This window comes from Vidua macroura, chromosome 27 (assembly GCF_024509145.1).
Source record: "Vidua macroura isolate BioBank_ID:100142 chromosome 27, ASM2450914v1, whole genome shotgun sequence".
In the NCBI taxonomy this organism is placed as follows: domain Eukaryota; kingdom Metazoa; phylum Chordata; class Aves; order Passeriformes; family Viduidae; genus Vidua; species Vidua macroura.
Window position 1 is genome coordinate 3,236,998 of NC_071597.1, and position 22,229 is coordinate 3,259,226.

General features: G+C 60.0%; 2 protein-coding genes and 1 long non-coding RNA gene across 5 annotated transcripts; 2 read left to right on the top strand and 1 right to left on the bottom strand.

Moving 5' to 3' along the window:
• Window positions 1-2,874: 2,874 nt before the first annotated feature.
• On the top strand, window positions 2,875-5,947 carry CISD3 (CDGSH iron sulfur domain 3). The gene is made up of 2 exons (XM_054000357.1): window positions 2,875-3,443; window positions 4,712-5,947. The coding sequence occupies exons 1-2, from the start codon at window positions 3,231-3,233 to the stop codon at window positions 4,889-4,891; spliced, it is 393 nt and encodes a 130-aa protein (XP_053856332.1). The 5' UTR covers window positions 2,875-3,230; the 3' UTR covers window positions 4,892-5,947.
• A 463-nt stretch (window positions 5,948-6,410) lies between these two features.
• Window positions 6,411-20,532, bottom strand: PCGF2 (polycomb group ring finger 2). Of its 3 annotated transcripts, none has more exons than XM_054000355.1 (10): window positions 20,456-20,532; window positions 16,746-16,940; window positions 16,438-16,534; window positions 13,931-13,986; window positions 13,357-13,407; window positions 12,468-12,576; window positions 11,226-11,298; window positions 10,344-10,460; window positions 9,214-9,294; window positions 6,411-8,419 (listed from the first exon to the last, which is right to left on the bottom strand). In XM_054000355.1, exons 2-10 carry the CDS (start codon window positions 16,855-16,857, stop codon window positions 8,069-8,071), a joined length of 1,047 nt encoding a protein of 348 aa, XP_053856330.1. In that variant the 5' UTR covers window positions 16,858-16,940; window positions 20,456-20,532; the 3' UTR covers window positions 6,411-8,068. The 3 variants fall into 3 exon arrangements, with proteins under 3 accessions (XP_053856330.1, XP_053856331.1, XP_053856329.1); XM_054000356.1 differs by lacking the exon at window positions 20,456-20,532 and adding an exon at window positions 18,853-18,909 and having other exon boundaries at window positions 11,226-11,274; XM_054000354.1 differs by lacking the exon at window positions 20,456-20,532 and adding an exon at window positions 18,853-18,909.
• Window positions 8,305-9,554, top strand: LOC128819928 (uncharacterized). The gene is made up of 2 exons (XR_008440787.1): window positions 8,305-8,395; window positions 9,268-9,554. It is a non-coding gene; the product is annotated as an uncharacterized LOC128819928 (long non-coding RNA).
• Window positions 20,533-22,229: the final 1,697 nt, after the last annotated feature.

A 22,229-nucleotide genomic window follows, 5' to 3' on the forward strand; every position in this document is an offset into this window, starting at 1 on the left:
TCTGATTCTTTGGGAATTCCCGGAGCTGGATCCACGAATTCCCAGAGCTGGATGCAGGAATTCCCGGACCTGGATCCAGGAATTCCCGGAGCTGGATCCCTCTCATTCTTTGGGAATTCCCAGAGCTGGATCCAGGAATTCCCAGAGCTGGATCCAGGAATTCCTGGAGCTGGATCCCTCTGATTCTTTGGGAATTCCCGGAGCTGGATGCAGGAATTCCCGGAGCTGGATCCCTCTGATTCTTTGGGAATTCCCGGAGCTGGATCCAGGAATTCCCGGACCTGGATCCCTCTGATTCTTTGGGAATTCCCGGAGCTGGATCCCTCCTGCTCCCCGGGAATTCCGGGATTGGGGGATCAGAGACAGAAAGCACTTACACCTCTCCCTGTGCCCAACCTTCCAAAGGCTCCCAAACCCCGGGAATTGTCCAATTCCCCCTGGAATTGTCACCTCCAGCCGCCCCAAGTGTCCCTTGGGCAGAGCCAGGAGGGGGAGCTGGGAAATTCCAGGTGAATCCCTGTGGGGAAAAAACCACAAAAGAACCACAAAAAAAAAAAACCAAACGGGAGAGCAGGGGGAAGGAAAAGTTAAAAAGGAAAAGCTGAAGATGATCCGTGTTTCAGTTGCACTGGGGTACGTTTCTTTACCCGTTTTGATGCTCTCATTTAGGATCGTTGCATGTGTCCTTTTGGTTTTTTGGTTTTTTTTTTTTTAATTTTATGTTATTTGGTTTTAGTTTTTTTTTTTTTTTTTTTAAATATTAAACGAAAGAGAAAAATGTGTATATTTTTGGCAATTTAAGGTAATGTAGCTAAGATATATTTTTTTCACGCTGCTTGACCGGTCTTTATTATAATAAATAATATTGATATTAATTGCAAGAGGGTTTTTAATGAAGATAAGGGGGGCGAATTTAAGTGGGAATGGGAATGGGAATTCCCTGCCTGCTGCTGGGAATGTGTGGAGGAAACCCAAGCCAAGGAGGCTGCCGGGATGCAGGAGGTGGGAATGAGTGGGAAAAGGGGGAGTTATCCCAAAAAAACCCCAGTGATGGCCCCCATTTAATCCCAAACCCTCTTGCTGTGCTGCTGAGCAGCTCCTGAATCCTCCTTTTTTTCCAAGGATTTATTCCTTGGAAGCCCCAAATCCACGGGCTCGTGCTGCCCCTGCTTTGGCCCCTTTCCTGCCCAAAATCGGGGCTGGAGTTGTGGGAAAAGCCAATCCCAGCCAGGATTCCCAGAATTCCCATTGAAAAACCCACCAGGATTCCAGGAATTTCCACTGCAAAACCTGCTCTTAGCCAGGATTCCTGGAATTCCCATTGCAAAAGTCCTCCCAGTCAGGAATCCTGGAATTCCCACTGGAAAAGCCACTCCCAGCCAGGATTCTGGGAATTCCCACTGGAAAAGCCACTTCCAGCCAGGATTCTGGGAATTCCCACTGGAAAAGCCACTCCCAGTCAGGATTCTGGGAATTCCCACTGGAAAAGCTGCTTCCAGTCAGGATTCTGGGAATTCCCACTGGAAAAGCTGCTTCCAGTCAGGATTCTGGGAATTCCCATGGCAGCAGCAGGCCCAGGGGGCTCCAGGGGGAAACAGAGGCATGGGGGGGGGGGGGGATGTGCTCCTGAGCCGGGTGTTCTGCCTGGGAAAGAGAGCGGCACCGGGATCGGGACACACTGGGATGGGGGGCAGTGGGAGTGGGCATGGGAATAGGAACTGGGATTGGGATTGAGCACTGGGAATGGGACCTGGGATTGGGATTGGGCACTGGGACTGGGAACTGGGATTGGGCACTGGGAATAGGAACTGGGACTGGGATTGGGAACTGGGACTGAGATTGGGCACTGGGAATGGGAACTGGGATTGGGATTGGGCACTGGGACTGAGATTGGGCACCGGGAATGGGACCTGGGATTGGGATTGGGTAGTGGGAATGGGGGAACTGGGACTGAGATTGGGCACTGGGAATGGGAACTGGGACTGGGCACTGGGAATGGGAACTGGGATTGGGCACTGGGGCTGGGAACTGGGAATGGGATTGGGCACTGGGAATGGGATTGGGCACTGGGACTGGGATTGGGCACGGGGACTGAGATTGGACACTGGGAATGGGAACTGGGACTGGAATTGGGCACTGGGACTGGGAACAGGGACTGGGATCAGGCACCAGGCTCAGGATTGGGCATTGGGATCACGTAACAGGATTGGGCACCAGGAACAACACTGGGATTGAGCAGTGGGATCAGGCACCGAGGATGGGCACTGGGACCAGGACTGGACACCGGGACTGCATAACAGGACCCGGGAGTGACACCGGAACCGGGCATTGGGATGGGACTCGGCACCGGGAGTGTGTGGTGGGATTGGGATTGGGAACCGGGATCAGCACCGGGACCCCACACTGGGATGGAGCACCAGGACTGGGCACCGGGACAGCGGGACAGGAACAGACACTGGGAGTGACACCGGGATTGGACACCGGGACCGGGCACCGGGACCCTGCACTGGGATCAGGCATTGCAACCGGGACTGGGATCGGGAACCGGGGTCGGCATCGGGAGGAGCACCGGCACTGCACTGGGAACGGGGACCAGGATCACTCACTGGGGGCAAGTACCAGAGTGGGATCGGGCACCATGACTGGGACCGGGAACCGGGACCAGCACTGGGAACCAGAACCGGCACTGGGAACAGGAAGCGGCACTGGGAAATGGAACCGGCACTGGGAACCCGAACCAGCACTGGGAACCGGCACTGGGAACCAGGACCGGCACTGGGAACCGGGACCGGCACTGGGAACCGGCACTGGGAACCGGGACCGGCACTGGGAAATGGAACCAGCACTGGGAACCGGAACCGGCACTGGGAACTGGAACCGGCACTGGGAACCCGAACCAGCACTGGGAACAGGAACCGGCACTGGGAACCGGGACCGGCACTGGGAAATGGAACCGGCACTGGGAACCCGAACCGGCACTGGGAACAGGAACCGGCACTGGGAACCGGGACCGGCACTGGGAACCGGGACCGGCACTGGGAGCGGGTGACGGGGCCGGCAGCGGGCCCAGGCCCGTCTCGGTGCGGGGGAACGGCCCCGCACGGAGCAGCCGCGCTCCCGCCGAGCCCGCCCGGCCCGGCTCTTCCGGCGGCGCCGGGAGGAGGAGGAGCCGCGCCGGGAAGGTCACCGGGAGCGGCACCGGGAGCGGCACCGGGAGCGGCACCGGGACCATGCTGCGGCCCAGACCGGCCGCGCTCGTTTCGCTGATGAGGGCGGCGGGGGGCGGCCGCCGGTGCCGGGACCCCTCGGGGGGGGCGCGGCTCCCGTCGCTCTGCTCCGCGCCCCCGGCGCAGCCGGTGATCGCCGCCAAGGAGCCGTTCCTGGTGGAGCTGCAGGCGGGGAAGACCTACAGCTGGTGCGCCTGCGGGCACAGCAAGCGCCAGGTCGGGCCGGGAGAACCGGGAGGACCGGAGGAGTCCGGGAGAACCGGGGGGAGCCGGGAGAACCGGAGGGGTCTGGGGGGCCGGGGGCCCGGGAGAACCGAGGGGGATCCGGGAGAACCGGGGGGGCCCGGGAGAACCGGAGGGGTGTGGGGGGCCGGGGGATCCGGGAGAACCGGGAGGACCCGGGAGAACCGGGGGGGCCCGGGAGAACCGGAGGGGTGTGGGGGGCCGGGGGATCCGGGAGAACCGGGGGGACCCGGGAGAACCGGGGGGGCCCGGGAGAACCGGAGGGGTGTGGGGGGCCGGGGGATCCGGAAGAACCGGGGGGACCCGGGAGAACCGGGGGGGCTCGGGAGAACCGGAGGGGTCTGGGGGGCCGGGGGATCCGGGAGAACCGGGGGGACCCGGGAGAACCGGAGGGGTGTGGGGGGCCGGGGGATCCGGGAGAACCGGGGGGACCCGGGAGAACCGGAGGGGTCTGGGGGGCCGGGGGATCCGGGAGAACCGGGGGGACCCGGGAGAACCGGAGGGGTCTGGGGGGCCGGGGGATCTGGGACTGGGAAGCCCCGGGGAGCTCTGGAGGCTCCGGGGGCTTTGGGGGACCAGGACCCCCCAGACTGGGACCAGGGCAGGAGCGGCCCCACAGGAACCCCCCCAGTCGCGGAGCCGGAGGTTTTGGGGCGGTTTTGGGGTTTCGCCGTCCCAGGTGCTCCAATTCCTGAGAGAGCGGCTGCCCAGGGATGGGATGGGATCCATGGGAGGGGATGGGATGGGATCCATGGTGTGGAATGGGATCCATAGGATGGGATGGGATCCATGGTGTGGAATGGGATCCATGGTGTGGAATGGGATCCATGGGATGGGATGGGATGGGATCCATGGTGTGGAATGGGATCCATGGGATGGGATGGGATGGGATCCATGGTGTGGAATGGGATCCATGGGATGGGATGGGATGGGATCCATGGTGTGGAATGGGATCCATGGGATGGGATGGGATGGGATCCATGGTGTGGAATGGGATCCATGGGATGGGATGGGATGGGATCCATGGTGTGGAATGGGATCCATGGGATGGGATGGGATGGGATCCATGGTGTGGAATGGGATCCATGGGATGGGATGGGATGGGATCCATGGTGTGGAATGGGATCCATAGGATGGGTGGGATGGAACGGGAATGGAGTAGGGACGGGACGGTCACGGTGGCCCCGGGGCAGCACCCGGGCTCCCCCCGGCCCTCCCTGACGCCGCCGCTCTGCCCGCAGCCCTTCTGTGACGGCGCGCACCGCAGGGAGGCCCCGGCGCTGTCCCCGCTGCGCTTCAGCCCCGCCCGGGCCGGTGCCGCGCTGCTCTGCGGCTGCAAACGCACCCGGAGCCCCCCGTACTGCGACGGCTCCCACCGGGAGAGCGCCGGGCAGGCGGCCCCGCCGGCCCCCCGCGCCTGAGCGGGGCCCGGGGACACCGGGAGCACCGGGAGCTCGGGAACACCGGGAGCTCGGGAGCACCGGGAGCTCGGGAACACCGGGAGCACCGGGAGCTCAGGAGCACCGGGAGCTCGGGAGCACCGGGAGCACCGGGAGCTCGGGAGCACCGGGAGCTCGGGAGCACCGGGAGCTCGGGAACACCGGGAGCTCGGGAGCACCGGGAGCTCGGGAACACCGGGAGCTCAGGAGCACCGGGAGCACCGGGAGCTCAGGAACACCGGGAGCTCAGGAACACCAGGAGCTCGGGAGCACCGGGAGCTCGGGAACACCGGGAGCTCAGGAACACCGGGAGCTCGGGAACACCGGGAGCACCGGGAGCACCGGGAGCTCGGGAACACCGGGAGCTCGGGAGCACCGGGAGCACCGGGAGCACCGGGAGCACACAGGAATTGTTGAATTCCACACAGGAATTGTTGAATTGCACACAAGAATTGCTGAATTCCATGGAGAAATTGTTGAATTCCCTGTAGGAATTGTTGAATTCTACACAAGAATTGCTGAATTCCATGGAGAAATTGTTGAATTCCCTGTAGGAATTGTTGAATTCCCTGTAGGAATTGTTGAATTCCACACGGGAATTGCTGAATTCCCTGTTGAATTGTTGAATTCCACACATGAATTTGTTGAACTCCCTGCAGGAATTAATTCCCTGTAGGAATTGTTTCATTCCATGCAGGAATTGCTTAATTCCGCACAGGAATTGTCGAATTCCATGCAGAAATTGTTGAACTCTTTGCAGGAATTGTTCCCTGCAGGAATTTTTTCCCTTCCCCCAGACCCTTCCTACCCTCTCCCCTCTCTGGAGCCTCCTGGCCAAAGGTGCCGAAATCTGATTTTTATTTTTATTTTTATTTTTATTTTTATTTTTATTTTTATTTTTATTTTTATTTTTATTTTTATTTTTATTTTTATTTTTATTTTTATTTTTATTTTTATTACAAACGCACCCACGAGGGCAGGAGAAGAGGCTGGGAAGGGTGAGACACCAAAAATAAAAAAAATTTGGGATCGTGGGAAGTGGGGAGCAGCTCCATCACAACCTTTGGGTGCCCCCAAATTTCCCTGGAGCTGGCAGGACCTTGGGAAGAGAAAATATTCCGGGGGATTTGTGCTGCCACCACCAAGCTGGAGGAAAAAACTCCCCCCAAAAAACCCCAAAATCCCCAAACTCCCAAATTTACTGTGCAGAAGGACAGGGAAAAGCAAAGAAAGGGAAAGCAAATCCCACAAAAAACGCCCGGGATGGGATTTGGAAACAGCTGGAGCTGCTGGAGGCAGCAGCTCCGAGCTGGGGTGTGAAACCCTGGGGAAAAAAAACCCAAAAACCCCAAAAATGGGAAATAAAACCCCACAGCAGAGCCCGGGGAGGCTGCACGGAGGGTTTGGGGTTTTGGGGGTTTTTGGGGTTTTGGAGGTTTTTGGGACTTTTGGGGGTTTTGGGGATTTTTTGGGGTTTTTTGGGGGTTTTTTTTGGGTTTTTTTTGGTTTTTTGGTTTTTTTTTTTTTTTTTTTTTTTTTGGTTGGTTGGTTGGTTTTGGGGGGTTTTGTTTGTTTTGGGGTTTTTTTGGGGGCTTTTTGGGGTTTGGGTTCTTTGCTCAGCCCTCACCTCTGTGACCACGGCCCCGGCGGGGAGGGAGGAGGAGAAGGAGAGGGAAAACCTCTGGGAAAAGAGGGAATGGGGAATGGGGGAATTTGGGAATGTGGGAATTTGGGAATGTGGGAATTTTGGAATTTATGGATTTGGGAATGAGGGAATGTGGGAACATGGGAATGTTGGAATTTGGGAACACAGGAATGTTGGAATTTGGGGATGTGGGAATACAGGAATTTGGGGATGCAGAAGTGTGGGAATTTGGGAATGTGGGAATTTATTCATTTTGAAATTTGGGAATTTATGAATGAAGGAATTTAGGAATTTATGAATTTGGGAATGAAGGCATGTGGGAACATGGGAATGTTGGAATTTGGGAATGTGAAAATGTAGAAATTTAGGAATTTGGGAATGTGGGAATTTGGGAATTTAGGAATTCTGGAATGTGGGAATTTGGGAATTTATGAATGAGGGAATTTATGAATTTGGGGATGAGGGAATGTGGGAATGTTGGAATTTATGAATGAGGGAATTTGGGAATGTGGGAATTTGGGAATTTATGGATTTGGGAATGAGGGAATGTGGGAACATGGGAATGTTGGAATTTGGGAATGAGGGAATTTGGGAACACAGGAATGTTGGAATTTGGGAATGTGGGAATTTGGGGATGTGTCAGCTCCCAGCTCCAGGGCAGCGGCGGGGGGGGGGGGTCCATGCAGCTTCCACGAGTCAAACCCAAACCTCAAACCCCCCCCGAAAAACCCCAAAACCAAACAAAAATCCCGAACCCAACCAACCCAAAGCGCGTTTAAAAATATCCACCAAACCTCTCTGCGCCTTCCCCGCGGCCTGAAATGAGAAAATAATTCCGTAGAACTCTGCTCTGTCCCTATGTACACAGCCACGGAGCAGCACCCCGGGGGATTTTTGGGAATTCCTGGAGGATTTTAGGAACCCCTGGAGGATCTGCAGCATCCCAAGGAATTCCTGGAGGATTTTTAGGAATTCCTGGAGGATTTTCAGGAATCCCTGAAGGACTTTTAGGAATCTCAGGAGGATTTTTAGGACTCCCAGGAGGGTTTTGTGCAGTCCCTGGAGGGTCTGCAGGAGTTTCAGGAGGATTTTTTGCAGTTCCAGGAGGAATTTTAGGAATTCCAGGAGGATTTTTAGCAGTTCCAGGAGGATTTTTTGGAGTCCCAGGAGGATTTCTCAGAATCCCAAGAGGATTTTCAGAGTCCCAGGAGGATTTTCAGAGTCCCAGGAGGATTTCTCAGAATCCCAGGAGGATTTCTCAGACTCCCAGAAGGATTTTCAGAGTCCCAGGAGGATTTCTCAGAATCCCATGAGGATTTCTCAGAATCCCAGGATGATTTTTTTGGAGTCCCAGGATGATTTTTTTGGAGTCCCAGGATGATTTTTTTCAGAATCCCAGGATGATTTTTTTGGAGTCCCGGGATGATTTTTTTCAGAATCCCAGGAGGATTTCCCGCAATCCCAGGAGGATTTCCCGCAATCCCAGGAGGATTTCCCGCAATCCCAGGGTGGTTTTAGCTCAGGGCCGAGCCCGCGCTGCCGTTCAGGGCGGTTTTGCGGCCGCGGGCGGGTGGCAGCGGGTGACAGCCGGGTGGCAGCGGGTGACAGCCGGGTGGCAGCGGGTGACAGCCGGGTGGCAGCGGGTGACAGTTCGAGGCGGAGCCGTTGAGGGCGGGCCCGGGGGGGCCGTGCCCGGGCCCGGGCGGGGCGGGGGGCGATGCCAGCCCGGGGCTCTGCGCTTTGTCGCTGCCGGACTCGCACTCGGAGGCGCCGCTGGTGTTGGTGCCCTCGGACGGCAGCGCCGGGCACAGCTGGAGCCGCTTGCAGGAGGGCTGGACGCGGTACTTGAGTGCCAGGGGACCGCTCTGGGGACACGGGGCACGGCTGGCAGCGCGCGGGGACACCGCGGGGACAGCGGCACTGCCGTCCCCCCTCCCACCGGGGAACCCGAAAATCCCACCCGGAGCAGGAAATCCCACCCTGTCAGGAAAATCCCCCCACTCTGGGATTTGGTATGGGAAAAGCTCCCTCAGGGCCAATTTTCCCTGTTTTTTCTCTCCCAGGACCGGTTTTCCCACTTTTCCCCAGGACAGATATTCCATTTTGTCCCCCAAAAACCAGATATTCCCAGGATAGACTTTCCCAGTTTCTCCCAGGACTGATTTTCCCACTTTTCCCTGAGGACGGATTTTTCCAGCACAGATATTCCCTGTTTTATCCCCCAAGACCCAGATTTTCCCAGTTTTCCAGGTCTAGATATTCCCACTTTAACCCAGGACAGATTTTCCCAGTATTCTTAGCACAGATATTTCCAGTTTCTCCAGGACAGATAGTCCCAGTACAGATATTCCCAGTTTCTCCCAGGACAGATTTTCCCTCTTTTCCCAGCATAAATATTCCCAGTTTCTCCCAGCACAGACATTCCCAGTTTCCCCAGTATGGATATTCCTAGTTTTAACCCCTAAGGACAGGTTTTCCCAGTATTCCCAGCACAGATAATCCCAGTTTTATCCCCCAAAGGACAGGTTTTCCCAGTTTTATCCCCTAAGGACAGGTTTTCCCAGTATTCCCAGCACAGATATTCCCAGTTTTATCCCCTAAGGACAGGTTTTCCCAGTATTCCCAGCACAGATATTCCCGGTTTTCCCCATTTCCTCACCCTCCTCCAGGGGTAGATGTAGGCGATGTCCATCAGGGTGTAATATTCTTTCAGGGGCTCGTCCTCATACAGCACCTCCACCTGGAGATGGGAAAGGAGGGATCCAAACCATGGGATCCATGGATCCAAACCCCAGGAAAGGATGGATCCAAACCCCAGAAAAAAACCCAGGAAAGGATGGATCCAAACCCAGGGAAAGGAGGGATCCAAACCACGGGATCCATGGATCCAAACCCCAGGAAAGGATGGATCCAAACCCCAGAAAAAAACCCAGGAAAGGATGGATCCAAACCCAGGGAAAGGATGGCTCAAGCCTCAGGGAACGGAGGGATCCAAACCCCAGGATCCATGGATTCAAACCCTGGGAAAAACCCAGGGAAAGGATGGATCCAGACCCCAGGAAATGATGGATCCAAACCCCCGGAAATGAGGGATTCAAACGCAGGGATCCATGGATCCAAAGCCTGGGAAAGGATGGATCCAGCCATGAGAAAAGGAGGGCTCCAGCCCCAGGGCAGGGACGCCCAGCAGGGACATCTGGAACAAGCAGGGATCAGCAGTGGATGCAACCTGGGACGGCCAAAACGGCGCCTCCGAGCTGAGCTGAGCATGGCAGAGCCTGGGCAGTGCCCGCCGAGCATTCCCGGGCATTCCTGAGCATTCCCGAGCATTCCTGAGCATTCCCAACCATTCCCGAGCATTCCCGACCATTCCCAACCATTCCCAACCATTCCCGAGCATTCCCAAGCATTCTTGAGTATTCCCAAACATTCCCAAGCATTCCTGAGCATTCCCAACCATTCCCGAGCATTCCCAAACATTCCCGAGCATTCCCGAGCATTCCTGAGTATTCCCAAACATTCCCAACCATTCCCAACCATTCCCAAGCATTCCCAACCATTCCCAACCATTCCCGAGCATTCCCAAACATTCCCAAGCATTCCTGAGCATTCCCGATCATTCTTGAGCATTCCTGAGCATTCCCAAACATTCCCGAGCATTCCCAAACATTCCCAAACATTCCCAAGCATTCCTGAGCATTCCCGAGCATTCCTGAGCATTCCCAGCCATTCCCGACCGTTCCCAGCCGAATATCCTGGAACGTTCCGGAAGGCTCCCGAGCTCCTCACCTGGTACTTGCTGGGCACGTCCATCTTGTTGCGCAGGAACTTGGCCAGGTGCAGCACGGTCATGGCCGCGGGGCAGCGCAGGAACCGCAGCCCGGGGCCCGGCGGGAACGGCGCGGGCTGCGGAGGCACGGCCTGGGGTGACCCGGGATTGGGGTGACCCGGGATTGGGGAGTCCAGGATTTGGGGTGACCCGGGATTGGGGTGGCCCAGGCTTGGGGAGTCCAGGATTTGGGGTGACCCAGGATTGGGGTGACCCGGGATTGGGGTGTCCAGGATTTGGGGTGACCCGGGATTGGGGAGTCCAGGCTTGGGGAGTCCAGGATTTGGGGTGACACGGGTTTAGGGTGACCCAGGGATTGAGGGGTCCAGGGTTTGGGGTGTCCTAGGTTTGGGATGTTCTGGGTTTGGGGTGTGTGGGGTTTGGGGTGACCTGGGTTTGGGGTGTCCTGGGTTTGGGGTGACCCAGGTTTGGGGGTGACACGGGTCTGGGGTGTTCTGGGTTTGGGGTGACCTGGGTTTGGGGGTGACACGGGTTTGGGGTGTGTGGGGTTTGGGGTGACCTGGGTTTGGAGTCTGGGGAGTCCCTGGTTTGGGGTGACCCAGGTTTGGGGGTGACACGGGTTTGGGGTGTTCTGGGTTTGGGGTGTGTGGGGTTTGGGGTGACCTGGGTTTGGAGTTTGGGGAGTCCCAGTTTGGGGTGACCCGGGGGTTGGGGGGTTCCGGGTTTGGGGTGTCCTGGGTTTGGAGTTTGGGGAGTCCCTGGTTTGGGGTGGCCCAGGTTTGGGGTGACCCCTGTGCCCCGCAGGACGCCCCTAGGGCACCGAGAGCTCTGTGCCAGCACGGTGCCAGCACGGTGCCAGCACGGTGCCACCCCGCGCTCACCTTGTCCTTGTCCAGGTCCCCGTTCTCCATGGTGCCTTTCAGGTCCTCCCTGGGGACGGGCACGGGACAGGGACTGTGGAGAGGCAGAGAGGGACAGACCCGGCAAGGGCCCAAGGGGACACGGCGGGGACATCCCATGGGGGGACACCCAGGGCTTCACCCCGGCACTTCCGTGGGCATTGCCAGGGCTCTGGATCCCCCTGGATCCCTCTGGATTCCCCATGATCCCTCTGGATCCCCCTGGATCCTGCTGGATCCCTCTGGGTTCCCCTGCATCCCTCTGGATCCCTCTGGAATGCTGCTCCAAGCACCAGGGACATCCCCGAGGCTGCCAGCAGCAGCAGCAGGAACACAGGGATGACAGTGCTGGGATCTGGGATCACACTGGGATCAGGGATAGGGATCTGGGATCACACTGGGATCAGGGATCACACTGGGATCAGGGATAGGGATCTGGGATCACACTGGGATCAGAGATCACACTGCTGGGATTCAGGGATCAGGGATCACACTGGGATCAGGGATCACACAGGGATCAGGGATCAGGGCTGGCACTGCTGGGATTCAGGGATCAGGGATCAGGGAGAGGGATCGGGGATGGCTCTGCTGGGATTCCAGATGGGTCCGGGGCGTTCGGGTGCTCCTCTGTCTCCTGCGGCAGCCCGGGCAGGGGCTCCGCGCTGCCACCGCCCCCCGGCCAGTGCAATGAGGTGACAACATCGGCACCCTCCAACCCCAACCCCTCCCGGCTTCCAAGAGTGGGAAGAGGGTGCGAGCCCCTGCCCGGCCCAGCCCCGGCCGTATGGGGAGCCCCGGTGGCACCAGGAGCCCCAGGTGGTACCGGAGCCCGGCCGTACCGGGACCCTGGGCGGTACCGGGAGCCGTGGGCAGTAACGGACTCCCCAGCAGTACCAGAGCTGGTGGTACCAGAGCCCCGGGCCGTACTGGACTTGGCGGTACTGGAGCCCCGGGTGGTAGCGGAGCCCTCAGTGGTACTGGAGCCCCCAGCGGTACCAGAGCCGGCGGTACCGGAGCCCCCAGTGTAACCAGAGGCCCCAGTTGTACTGGAGCCGGCGGTAGCAGAGCCGGCGGTACCGGAGCCCCGGGCGGTAGCAGAGCCAGCGGTAGCAGAGCCGGCGGTACCGGAGCCCCGGGCCGTACCAGAGCCAGCGGTAGCAGAGCCGGCGGTACCGGAGCCCCCAGCGGTAGCAGAGCCGGCGGTACCGGAGCCCCGGGCCGTACCTGCAGTCGCGGTGGAACTCGATGGACAGACTGACGATCTCGTCCTCGGGCCCCACGCCCTGGTCCCGCTCGGCCACCTCGCCACGCTCCTCCTGCGAGCCCAGGGGAACTGCGGGACAGGGACACGGGCGGGGGAGGGACACTGGGACACTGGGACATCGTGACACTGTGACACTGTGACATTGACCCTGTGACACTGTGACATTGACCCTGTGACCCTGTGACACTGTGACACTGTGACATTGACCCTGTGACACTGTGACCCTGTGACATTGTAACATGTGACACTGTGACACTGTGACCCTGTGACACTGTGACACTGTGACATTGACCCTGTGACACTGTGACACTGTGACCCTGTGACACTGTGACACTGTGACATTGACCCTGTGACACTGTGACACTGTGACACTGTGACACTGTGACATTGACCCTGTGACCCTGTGACATGGACCCTGTGACACTGTAACCCTGTGACACTGTGACACTGTGACATTGACCCTGTGACACTGTGACCCTGTGACACTGTGACATGGACACTGTGACCCTGTGACCCTGTGACACTGTGACACGTGACCCTGTGACATTGACCCTGTGACACTGTGACACTGTGACCCTGTGACACTGTGACACTGTGACATTGACCCTGTGACCCTGTGACACTGTGACACTGTGACATTGTGACACTGTGACCCTGTGACATTGACCCTGTGACCCTGTGACACTGTGACATTGACCCTGTGACCCTGTGACATTGACACTGTGACACTGTGACATTGACCCTGTGACCCTGTGACCCTGTGACATTGTGACACTGTGACACTGTGACATTGTGACACTGTGACCCTGTGACATTGTGACACTGTGACATTGACCCTGTGACACTCACCCTCGGCCACCGGGTACGCAGCGTAGAAGTCACGCCTCCTCTTCATCTCATCTGTGGGATCAGGGACAGGGACAGGGACGGGGATGGGGACAGGGACAGGGACAGGGACAGGGACAGGGACAGGGAGAGGGACAGGGACAGGGACAGGGACGGGGACGGGGACGGGGATGGGGATGGGGACAGGGACATGAGTGGGGACAGCACCACAGCCAGGGGGTGACAGCAAGGGGGCCCAGGGGACACCCCAGAATGCCCAGGGAATTTCTGTGGGAGCCCCTGCAGGAGCGATCCCATAAATCCTGGAGTGGTGCCCAATCCTGAGGGGTTTCGGGTCCCCACACCCCAAATCCCAAACTTTCCCCCCATAACGAGGCACTCTGAGCAAATCCACGGCTCCTGCTCCCGGATTGTCCCAAAGTTTGGGATGGGCACAGTGTCCGTGTGTCCTGCTGTCCCCGTGGGAATGGGAAATCCTGGGAAGGGTTTCAGGGGGATGGGGGCGAACTACAAACACCCCAAATTTCCAAATTCCTGAATTCCCAAATTCCCAAATTCTCCCCATCCTTGGCTGCACCTTTGAAAAGCCCTGGGACCAGCTTGTACACGATGTCCTGGAGGGTTTTGTCTGACCTGGAGGGGGGAAACAGGAAAAGTGGGAGAAATCAGCGGGATTTGGGAGCAGTTCCTGCCATGCATCTCAGGGCCTGCTTCCTCCAGCTCCTGTCTGGAAAATTCCCATCCCAAACCCCAAATCCCCCATTCCCCATCCCAAATCCCCCAAACCCCAAATCCCCAATTCCCCATCCCAAATCCCTGAAACCCCAAATCCCCAATTACTCATCCCAAATCCCCCAAATCCCCAGTTCCCCACCCCAAAGCCTCAAATCTCCAATCCTCCATCCCAAATCCCAAAATCCCCAGTTCCCCATCCCAAATCCCCATTTCCCCATACCAAAATACCAAAACCCCAGTTCCCAATCCCAAATCCCCATTTCCCCATACCAAAACCCCCAAACCCCAATTCCCCATTCCAAATTCCCACTTCCTCATCCCAAAACCTCAAATCTCTAGTCCTCCATCCCAAATCCCCAAAACCCCAGTTCCTCATTTGAAATCCCCACTTCCTCATCCCCAATCCCCAAATTTCCATCTCAAATCCCTCAAACCCCAAATCCCCAGTTCCCCATCCCAAATCCCCATCCCACCTAGTGACATCACACCCCACAAAGGGTTAAAGGGTTAAAGGTCTGGAAAAAGGACAAAACCAGCTCAGAAATCCTTGTGAATTTTGGGGACAATTTGGGGCCAGGATCCCTCCCAGCAGCCAAAACAATTCCCATAAAACCACCCCGGGAATTACAACAAACCCAAATCCCAGATCAACAAAATCTCCACAGGTTTGAATTTGAATCCGGGATTATTTTTGGGGTGAAAGTTTATTTTTGGGGTTTTGATGCCCTAAAATGGGAATATCCTAAAGCAGGAACTAGGGAAGCTCCAGCCCCGTTCGCAGCCAGGATTTTCCTGGGAATTTCTGGGAATCCGGATGGATGGAGGGAGGGATGGATGGATGGATGGATGGATGGATGGATGGATGGATGGATGGATGGATGGATGGATGGATGGATGGAATCCATGGATGGATGGATGATGGATGGATGGATGGATGGATGGAATCCATGGATGGATGGATGATGGATGGATGGATGGATGGATGGATGGATGATGGATGGATGGATGGATGGATGGATGGATGGATGGATGATGGATGATGGATGGATGGATGGATGCATGGGATGGATGGATGGATGGATGGATGGATGGATGGATGGATGGATGATGGATGGATGGATGGATGGATGGATGGATGGATGCATGGGATGGATGGATGGATGGATGGATGGATGGATGGATGGATGGATGGATGATGGATGGATGGATGGATGGATGGATGGATGGATGATGGATGGATGGATGATGGATGGATGGATGGATGGATGGATGGATGGATGATGGATGGATGGATGGATGGATGGATGGATGGATGCATGGGATGGATGGATGGATGGATGGATGGATGGATGGATGGATGGATGGATGATGGATGGATGGATGGATGGATGGATGGATGGATGATGGATGGATGGATGGATGGATGGATGGATGGATGGATGGATGATGGATGGATGATGGATGGATGGATGGATGGATGGATGGATGGATGGGTGGATGGATGAGGGATGGATGGATGGATGGATGGATGAGGGATGGATGAGGGATGGATGGATGGATGATGGATGGATGGATGGATGGATGGATGGATGGATGGATGGATGGATGGATGGGTAGAATCCATGCATGGATGGATGATGGATGCGGGGATGGATGATGGGGTCCAGGATCTGCAGGGATGGACACAGGGCACCCGTCCCACCATCTTTCTGCTACCACGGAGATATCTCCAAGTGCTGTTCCCTTTGTGGTGGCATCTCCCCGTCCCTACTCCCCTCCCACCCGGAGAGCTCCTAAAATCCTGCTCTCTGCTGTAGGATTTAGGGTTGGGAACAGAGCTGGGCAATGCGGGGCTGGGACACCAGTGGGACTGGGATGGAGGTGCCACGGGGTTGGGGACACCCCTGGGACAGGGATGGCAGTGCCACAGGGATGGGAACAACCCTGGCACTGGGATATTGCAGGGATGGGGACAGCAGTGGGACCAGGATGGAGCTGCTCCTGGGCTGGCAGCAGAGCCCCAGGATCTCCCTGCTCCAGGTGCTCGGGGCTGTCCCCTGGATCAGGGGTCCCCCAATCCACTGAGCCCCCTGAGCCCCCCAAACCCCCCGAGCTTCCTCAGCCCTCTTAGCCCACTGTGCTCCCCAAGCCCCCTGGGCCCCTCGAGCCCCCCGAGTCCCCCAAACCCCCCGAGCTTCCTCAGCCCTCTTAGCCCACTGTGCCCCCCAAGCTCCCTGAGCCCCCCGAGCCCCCCGAGTCCCCCGAACCTCCTGAGCCCCTGGAGCCCCCAGACCTCCTGAGCCCCCCGAGCCCCCAGACCTCCTGAGCCCCTGGAGCCCCCGGGCTCACCGGATGCTGAGCAGGGGCCGGGTTTTGTGCACCTGCACGTCGCACATGGGGCAGTACTTGTTGGTCTCCAGGTAGCGAACGATGCAGGTTTTGCAGACTGCGGGGACAGAGGAACCCTCTGTGAGCGGGGAGACAAGGGGACAGAACCCCTGGGACCCCCACACCAGCTTGGGGACAAGACCCCTGCCCAGTGCAGCCCCCCCCCAGCTTCACGGCCTGGCACAGGGCACAGGGCGGGCAGTGTGGGAGGGGTCACTGTGGGGTTTTGCGACACCCAGGGGACCCTTGGGGACACGCGGGGCACTCACAGGAGTGCAGGCACTCCACGATGGTGGTGGCGTCGATGAAGTAGCCGCCGCAGAGGGCGCACATCAGGTGGGGGTTCAGCTCGGTGATCTTTATCCGGGTGGTCCTGTGCATCTTGGAGCAGCCCCAGGGCGGATCCTCCCCGCGGGAAACCCCCCGGTCCCCCCGGAGCGCGCGGATGGGACCTGCAGGGGCCGCTGGAGGGGACACGGTGGCGACTGTCACCTGTCACGCACGGGGACATCCCCAGCCCTGCAGGCACCCCCCTCCCCTGCCACCCCCAGCTCCAGGAGCTGCCCAGCCCCCTCTGCCTCCCCCCGGGTGTCCCCTGGAGAAACGCTGGGACACCTCCGAGCAAGGACAAACCCCCCCAAAAAAGTGCATTTTGGGTTGCTTCCATGGAAAAGGCACTTCCAGCCAAAATTCCATGGGTTTTCCTGCAGCAAATCCCCAGGGGCGGTGTCGGGCGCCTCCCCCGGGCAGGGACAGCCGGCGGGGCCCGGTGGGCGTGGAGGGCGCGGGGACATCGGAGCCGCCGCCTCCCGCTCCGGCGCTTCCCCGAGTGCGGCGGGATCGCCGCAGTTTCCTTGTTTCCATGGCAACCCCGACCCTTGGCGAGCGGCCGGGATATTGTCACTGCCACCCGGGCCAGACCAGGAGCCCCGGGGTCACGGAGATGAGCGGGGCACGGCGGCAGGGCCGGGGCAGCGGCAGCGGCACCGCACAGCCGCGGGGACACGCGTGTGACACACGGGGACACAGAGAGGGACACGCGTGTGACACACAGGGGACACACTGAGACACACGTGTGACACACAGGGGACACACTGAGACACGCGTGTGACACACGGGGACACACTGAGACACACGTGTGACACACAGGGGACACACTGAGACACGCGTGTGACACACAGGGACACACTGAGACACACGTGTGACACACGGGGACACAGAGAGGGACACGCATGTGACACACGGGGACACACTGAGACACACGTGTGACACACGGGGACACAGAGAGGGACACGCGTGTGACACACAGGGACATGCAGAGACATGCAGGGACACACAGGGACACGGAGAGGGACACAGGGACACACGTGTGACACACAGGGACACAGAGAGGGACACGCGTGTGACACACAGGGACATGCAGAGACATGCAGGGACACACAGGGACACAGAGAGGGACACAGAGAGGGACACACGTGTGACACATAGGGACACGCAGGGATACATGTGTGACACAGGGACACAGGGACACACAGGGACACAGAGAGGGACACAGGGACACACAGGGACACACACAGGGGCACAGAGGGACATGCAGGGACACACGTGGGACACACAGGGACACACAGGGGCTGCAGTGCACAGGCATAGGGACACCTGCACCAGGGATGGGGACACCACTGGCACTGGGATGGAAGTGCCACAGGGAATTGACACCATTGCAATGGTTCAGGGATAGGATGTCACTGGGACTGGGATTGGGGTGCCACAGGGACAGGGACAGCACTGGGACTGGGATGGGGACACCACAGGGATAGGGACACCACTGGGACAGGGACACCACTGGGACAGGGACAGGGACACCACAGGGACAGGGACAGCACTGGGACAGGGATGGGGACACCGCAGGGACAGGGACACCACTGGGACAGGGACGGGGACACCACAGGGACAGGGACACCACTGGGACAGGGACGGGGACACCACAGGGACAGGGACACCACTGGGACAGGGATGGAGGTGTTGCAGGGACAGGGACACCATTGGGATTGGGGCGCTGCAGGGATGGGACATGGCTGGGACTGGGACGGAGGTGCCACAGGGGTGGGGACACCACTGGGACTGGGGATGCTGCAGGGACAGGAGCAGCACTGGGACCGGGACGGGGACACCGCTGTGCCGGGGTGGCAGCAGCCAGGGGGACTCAGGAGGCGCGGGGGGGTTGGGAAGCCCCGGGACCCCCTCCCAGCGCAGCCCCCTCCCTCGGGGGCTGCACCCAGCCTCGGGTGCTGGGGGGGCCCTGCCAGCCCCTCCCCGTGTCGGGGGTCCCGCGGTGCCCTGTCCCCGTCCCCCCCCCGCCGGGCCCCAGGGACCCACGGCTGCATTTTGGGGGGGATTTCGCCGCTTTCGGTGCTCGCAGCCGCCAATGGCGGCCCCGGGGCTCGCCGGGAGGGGGGAGCCCGAGCCACCGGCGCAAACCGGTTCTAATAAACCGGGCGATAACGGCCGCGGTTTCCCGTGCCGGGGGCGGGGGCGGAGCAAAGCCCCGGCCCCCCCGGAGCACCCCGGAACCCCGGCCCCGCCGCAGCCCCCGGAGCCGCCCCGTCCCGCCGGTGGCTCCCGCACCCCCGGCCGAGACTTTCGGGCTCTTTTGTCTCCGTGGGCGGTGGCCCGGCCCGGTGTCCCCCCCCCTCCCCGAAGCCCCCCGGGCCGGGCACGGGCGGGGAAGGGCGTTTCAAAGTCACCGCCAACTCGGGCCCCCGCCCGCGGGACCCCCGGCGGCGGCGGCGGCGGCGAGCGCGGGGCTCGGGAAATGCCCCGGGACGGCTTCCCCGGCACGGCCCGGGCCTCGCACGGCGCCCACGGGCCCCGGAGCGCCGGGAAGGCGAGGGGACAGCCCCGGAGCGCGGCCCCGCCACCCCGGCAGCGCCCGCCGGGACCCCCCCCCCCCCCCGCCGCTCCCGGCGTGCGGGACGCGGCACCGGAGCTGCGGGGATTGGGGAGGGAGCCCCGCTGGACACGAGTGACCACAAAGCGCGCGGGGGACAAGGACACGCGCACACGGCACCGGGAGCGGCGGCGGGACGGGAGCGCGGGGCGTGACACGCGGGGGGGGACACGGACACCGTGGGGGGATCGGGCACGGGATGGCCACTGACACACGGGGGACAGGGACACGGGGGGGGATCGGGCACAGCGGGGGACACGGACACACTGGCGGGGACACGGACACACTGGGGGGACAGGGACACCGGGGGGGACACGGACACACTGGGGGGACAGGGACACCGGGGGGGACAGGGACACCGGGGTGGGCACTGACACACGGGGGGACAGGGACACCGGGGGGGATACGGACACCATCGGGGGGACAGGGACACCGGGGGGGACAGGGACACCGGGGTGGGCACTAACACACGGGGGACAGGGACACCGGGGGGGACACGGACACCGGGGGGGACAGGGACACACGGGGGGACAGGGACACCGGGGGGGACAGGGACACACGGGGGACAGGGACACACGGGGGACACGGCTCCGGGGCGGCCTCGGCCCCGCGTGCCCCTCGCTGTGCCCGGGGGGTGCCCGGCTGCGCCCCCGGCCGCTCCCGCCGCCTTCGGGGCGGCACGGCCGCGGTGGGGCCGGGGATGGGGCGGCCCCGGTGGCCCCGGGGCGTCCCCTTTGTACTCGGGGCCGGCTGTCAGCGCGGCCCGGCCCCTCCGCCCGCCCCGGGGGGGGGGGGGGTCCCGCCGCGCCCCCCCCCCGGCCCCGCAGCGGCTCCGGCGCGGCGGGCGCGGTGCGGGGGCGGCGCGGGGCCCCCCGGTGCTGTCGGGGCTCCGCAGCCGCTGCCGGTGCGGCCGGGGGGGTCCCGGGGCACGAAGCGGGGGTGGCGGCGGCCATCGCCATCTTTGGGGCCGGCGGGGCGGCGGGGCCGCGGCGGGGCCCGGCCCGGGGGGGTGACACCGGGGCGCGTCCCTACCTGGTGGCGGCGGCAGCGGCGGCCCCGCGGCCGCCCCTCCGCTCCCGCGGCTCCGCTCGGCTCGGCTCGGGCGGCGCTGCGGCCGCGGCCCTTTTTTTTTTTATTATTTTTTTTTTTTTCCCTCCACTCTCTCGCTTTTTTTTTTTTTTTTTTTTCTCCTTCCTCCTCCTTTTTTTTTTTTTTTTTTTTTTTATTTTTTTCCTCTTTTTTTTTTTTTTAATTTTTTTTTATTTTTTATTTTTTTTCCCACCTCCAGCCGCCGGCAGGCCCCGCCCGCCTCACGTGACCTCATTCCTCTGGGGGTCTGCAGAGGAGGGGAGCGAGGGGCCGAGATTGGGGGGACCCCCCCGGAACCCCCCGGCCCCGGTGATCGCGGAGACCCCAGCCCCAAAAACCGCTGGAATGGCCCCAAAATGCATTGCCCGGTGGAAGCTCCGGGGGGCGCGGGGTCCCCCCACCCCAGCTTGGGGACCCCGTTTTGGCCCTAGATTGTGACCCGGGACAAGCGGGACCCTCGGGGGAAGGAAAGGGAAGGGGAGGGGGGAAGGAAGAAAAAAATAAAAAATATAAAGGGAATTTTGGGAGGGAAATGGAAAATTGGAGTGGGGGGGAAGGAAAAAAGGGAAAAAAAATTAGGGAAAAAATAGGGGGAAAATGAAAGAAAGAAAAGGAAAAGGGAAAATGAGAGGGGGGGAAAGGGAGGGGAAAAGAAACGGAAGAAAAATAGAGGGAAATTAGAGAAAAGGAAAAATGGAAAAGAAGGGGGAGAAAACAAGAAAAACGAGGAAAATAGAAAAAAAGGAGAAATGGATAAGAAGGGGGGGAAAGGAAGGTGAAGAAACCGAGGAAAAGAAAAATTAGGGAAAGAAAGGGAGAACGGGAAAATGGGGGGTAAAAGAAGGAAAAAAAGGAAGGAAAGAAAAAATGGAGGGAAATTAGAGAAAGGGAAAGATGGAAAACCACGGGGAGAAGGAAGGGAAGAAAACCGGGGAAATTTCATTTTATTTAAAAAATAAAATGGAAAAGGAAGAAAAAAGAACAGGAGGAAAGGAAAGAAAAAAAAAAGGGGGGGGGGGGAACAGGGAGGAGGGAAGAAAAAAGGCAGGAAAAGAGAAGAAGAGTGAAAATAAAATGAAAAGGAAAAGCCGGGAAGGAAATAAAGGAGGGGGAAAGGGGCAGGAGGAGGAGCGGGAGGCACTGCGGGAGCGCGGCCCCGCACGCCCGGGATTAACGGTGGCCCCCGCACGCCCGGGATTACCGGCGGCTCCCGCACACCCGGGATTACCGGCGGCTCTCCCGCACACCGGGGATTACCGGCGGCTCCCGCACGCCCGGGATTACCGGCGGCCCCCGCACGCCCGGGATTACCGGCGGCTCCCGCACGCCCGGGATTACCGGCGACCCCCGCACGCCCGGGATTACCGGCAGCCCCCGCACGCCCGGGATTACCGGCGGCTCCCGCACGCCCGGGATTACCGGCAGCCCCCGCACGCCCGGGATTACCGGCGGCCCCGCACGCCCGCTGCCGGCGCTCGCAGCCCGGTCCGTGCCGGTGGCCCCGTGCCCGGGGGTTCCCGGTGAGCCGCTGTCCGTGCCGCTGTCTTGGTTCCCGGGATGGCGGAGCCAGTGCCTGCCGGTGCCGGTCTCGGTGCTCGCTTGCCCCGGTTCCGGTGTCCCGGTGCCGGTGCCTCGTTCCCGGTGCCTGTCCCCGTATCCCGTTCCCGCTGTCCTGTTCCCGGTATCCTGTTCCTGGCGTCCCAATTCCATTGGCGGT

What these genes read in the sequence shown, in the direction of transcription:
- CISD3 (XM_054000357.1), top strand. Translation starts at nt 3,231, where the DNA reads ATGCTGCGGCCCAGACCGGCCGCGCTCGTTTCGCTGATGAGGGCGGCG. An exon ending in GCGGGCACAGCAAGCGCCAG is followed by an intron (nt 3,444 to 4,711) that starts GTCGGGCCGGGA and finishes CTCTGCCCGCAG; the next exon opens with CCCTTCTGTGACGGCGCGCA.
- PCGF2 (XM_054000355.1), bottom strand. Translation starts at nt 16,857, where the DNA reads ATGCACAGGACCACCCGGATAAAGATCACCGAGCTGAACCCCCACCTG. An exon ending in GGGACCTGGACAAGGACAAG is followed by an intron (nt 10,461 to 11,225) that starts GTGAGCGCGGGG and finishes GTGCCTCCGCAG; the next exon opens with CCCGCGCCGTTCCCGCCGGG. An exon ending in ACGTGCCCAGCAAGTACCAG is followed by an intron (nt 9,295 to 10,343) that starts GTGAGGAGCTCG and finishes TCCCATCTCCAG; the next exon opens with GTGGAGGTGCTGTATGAGGA.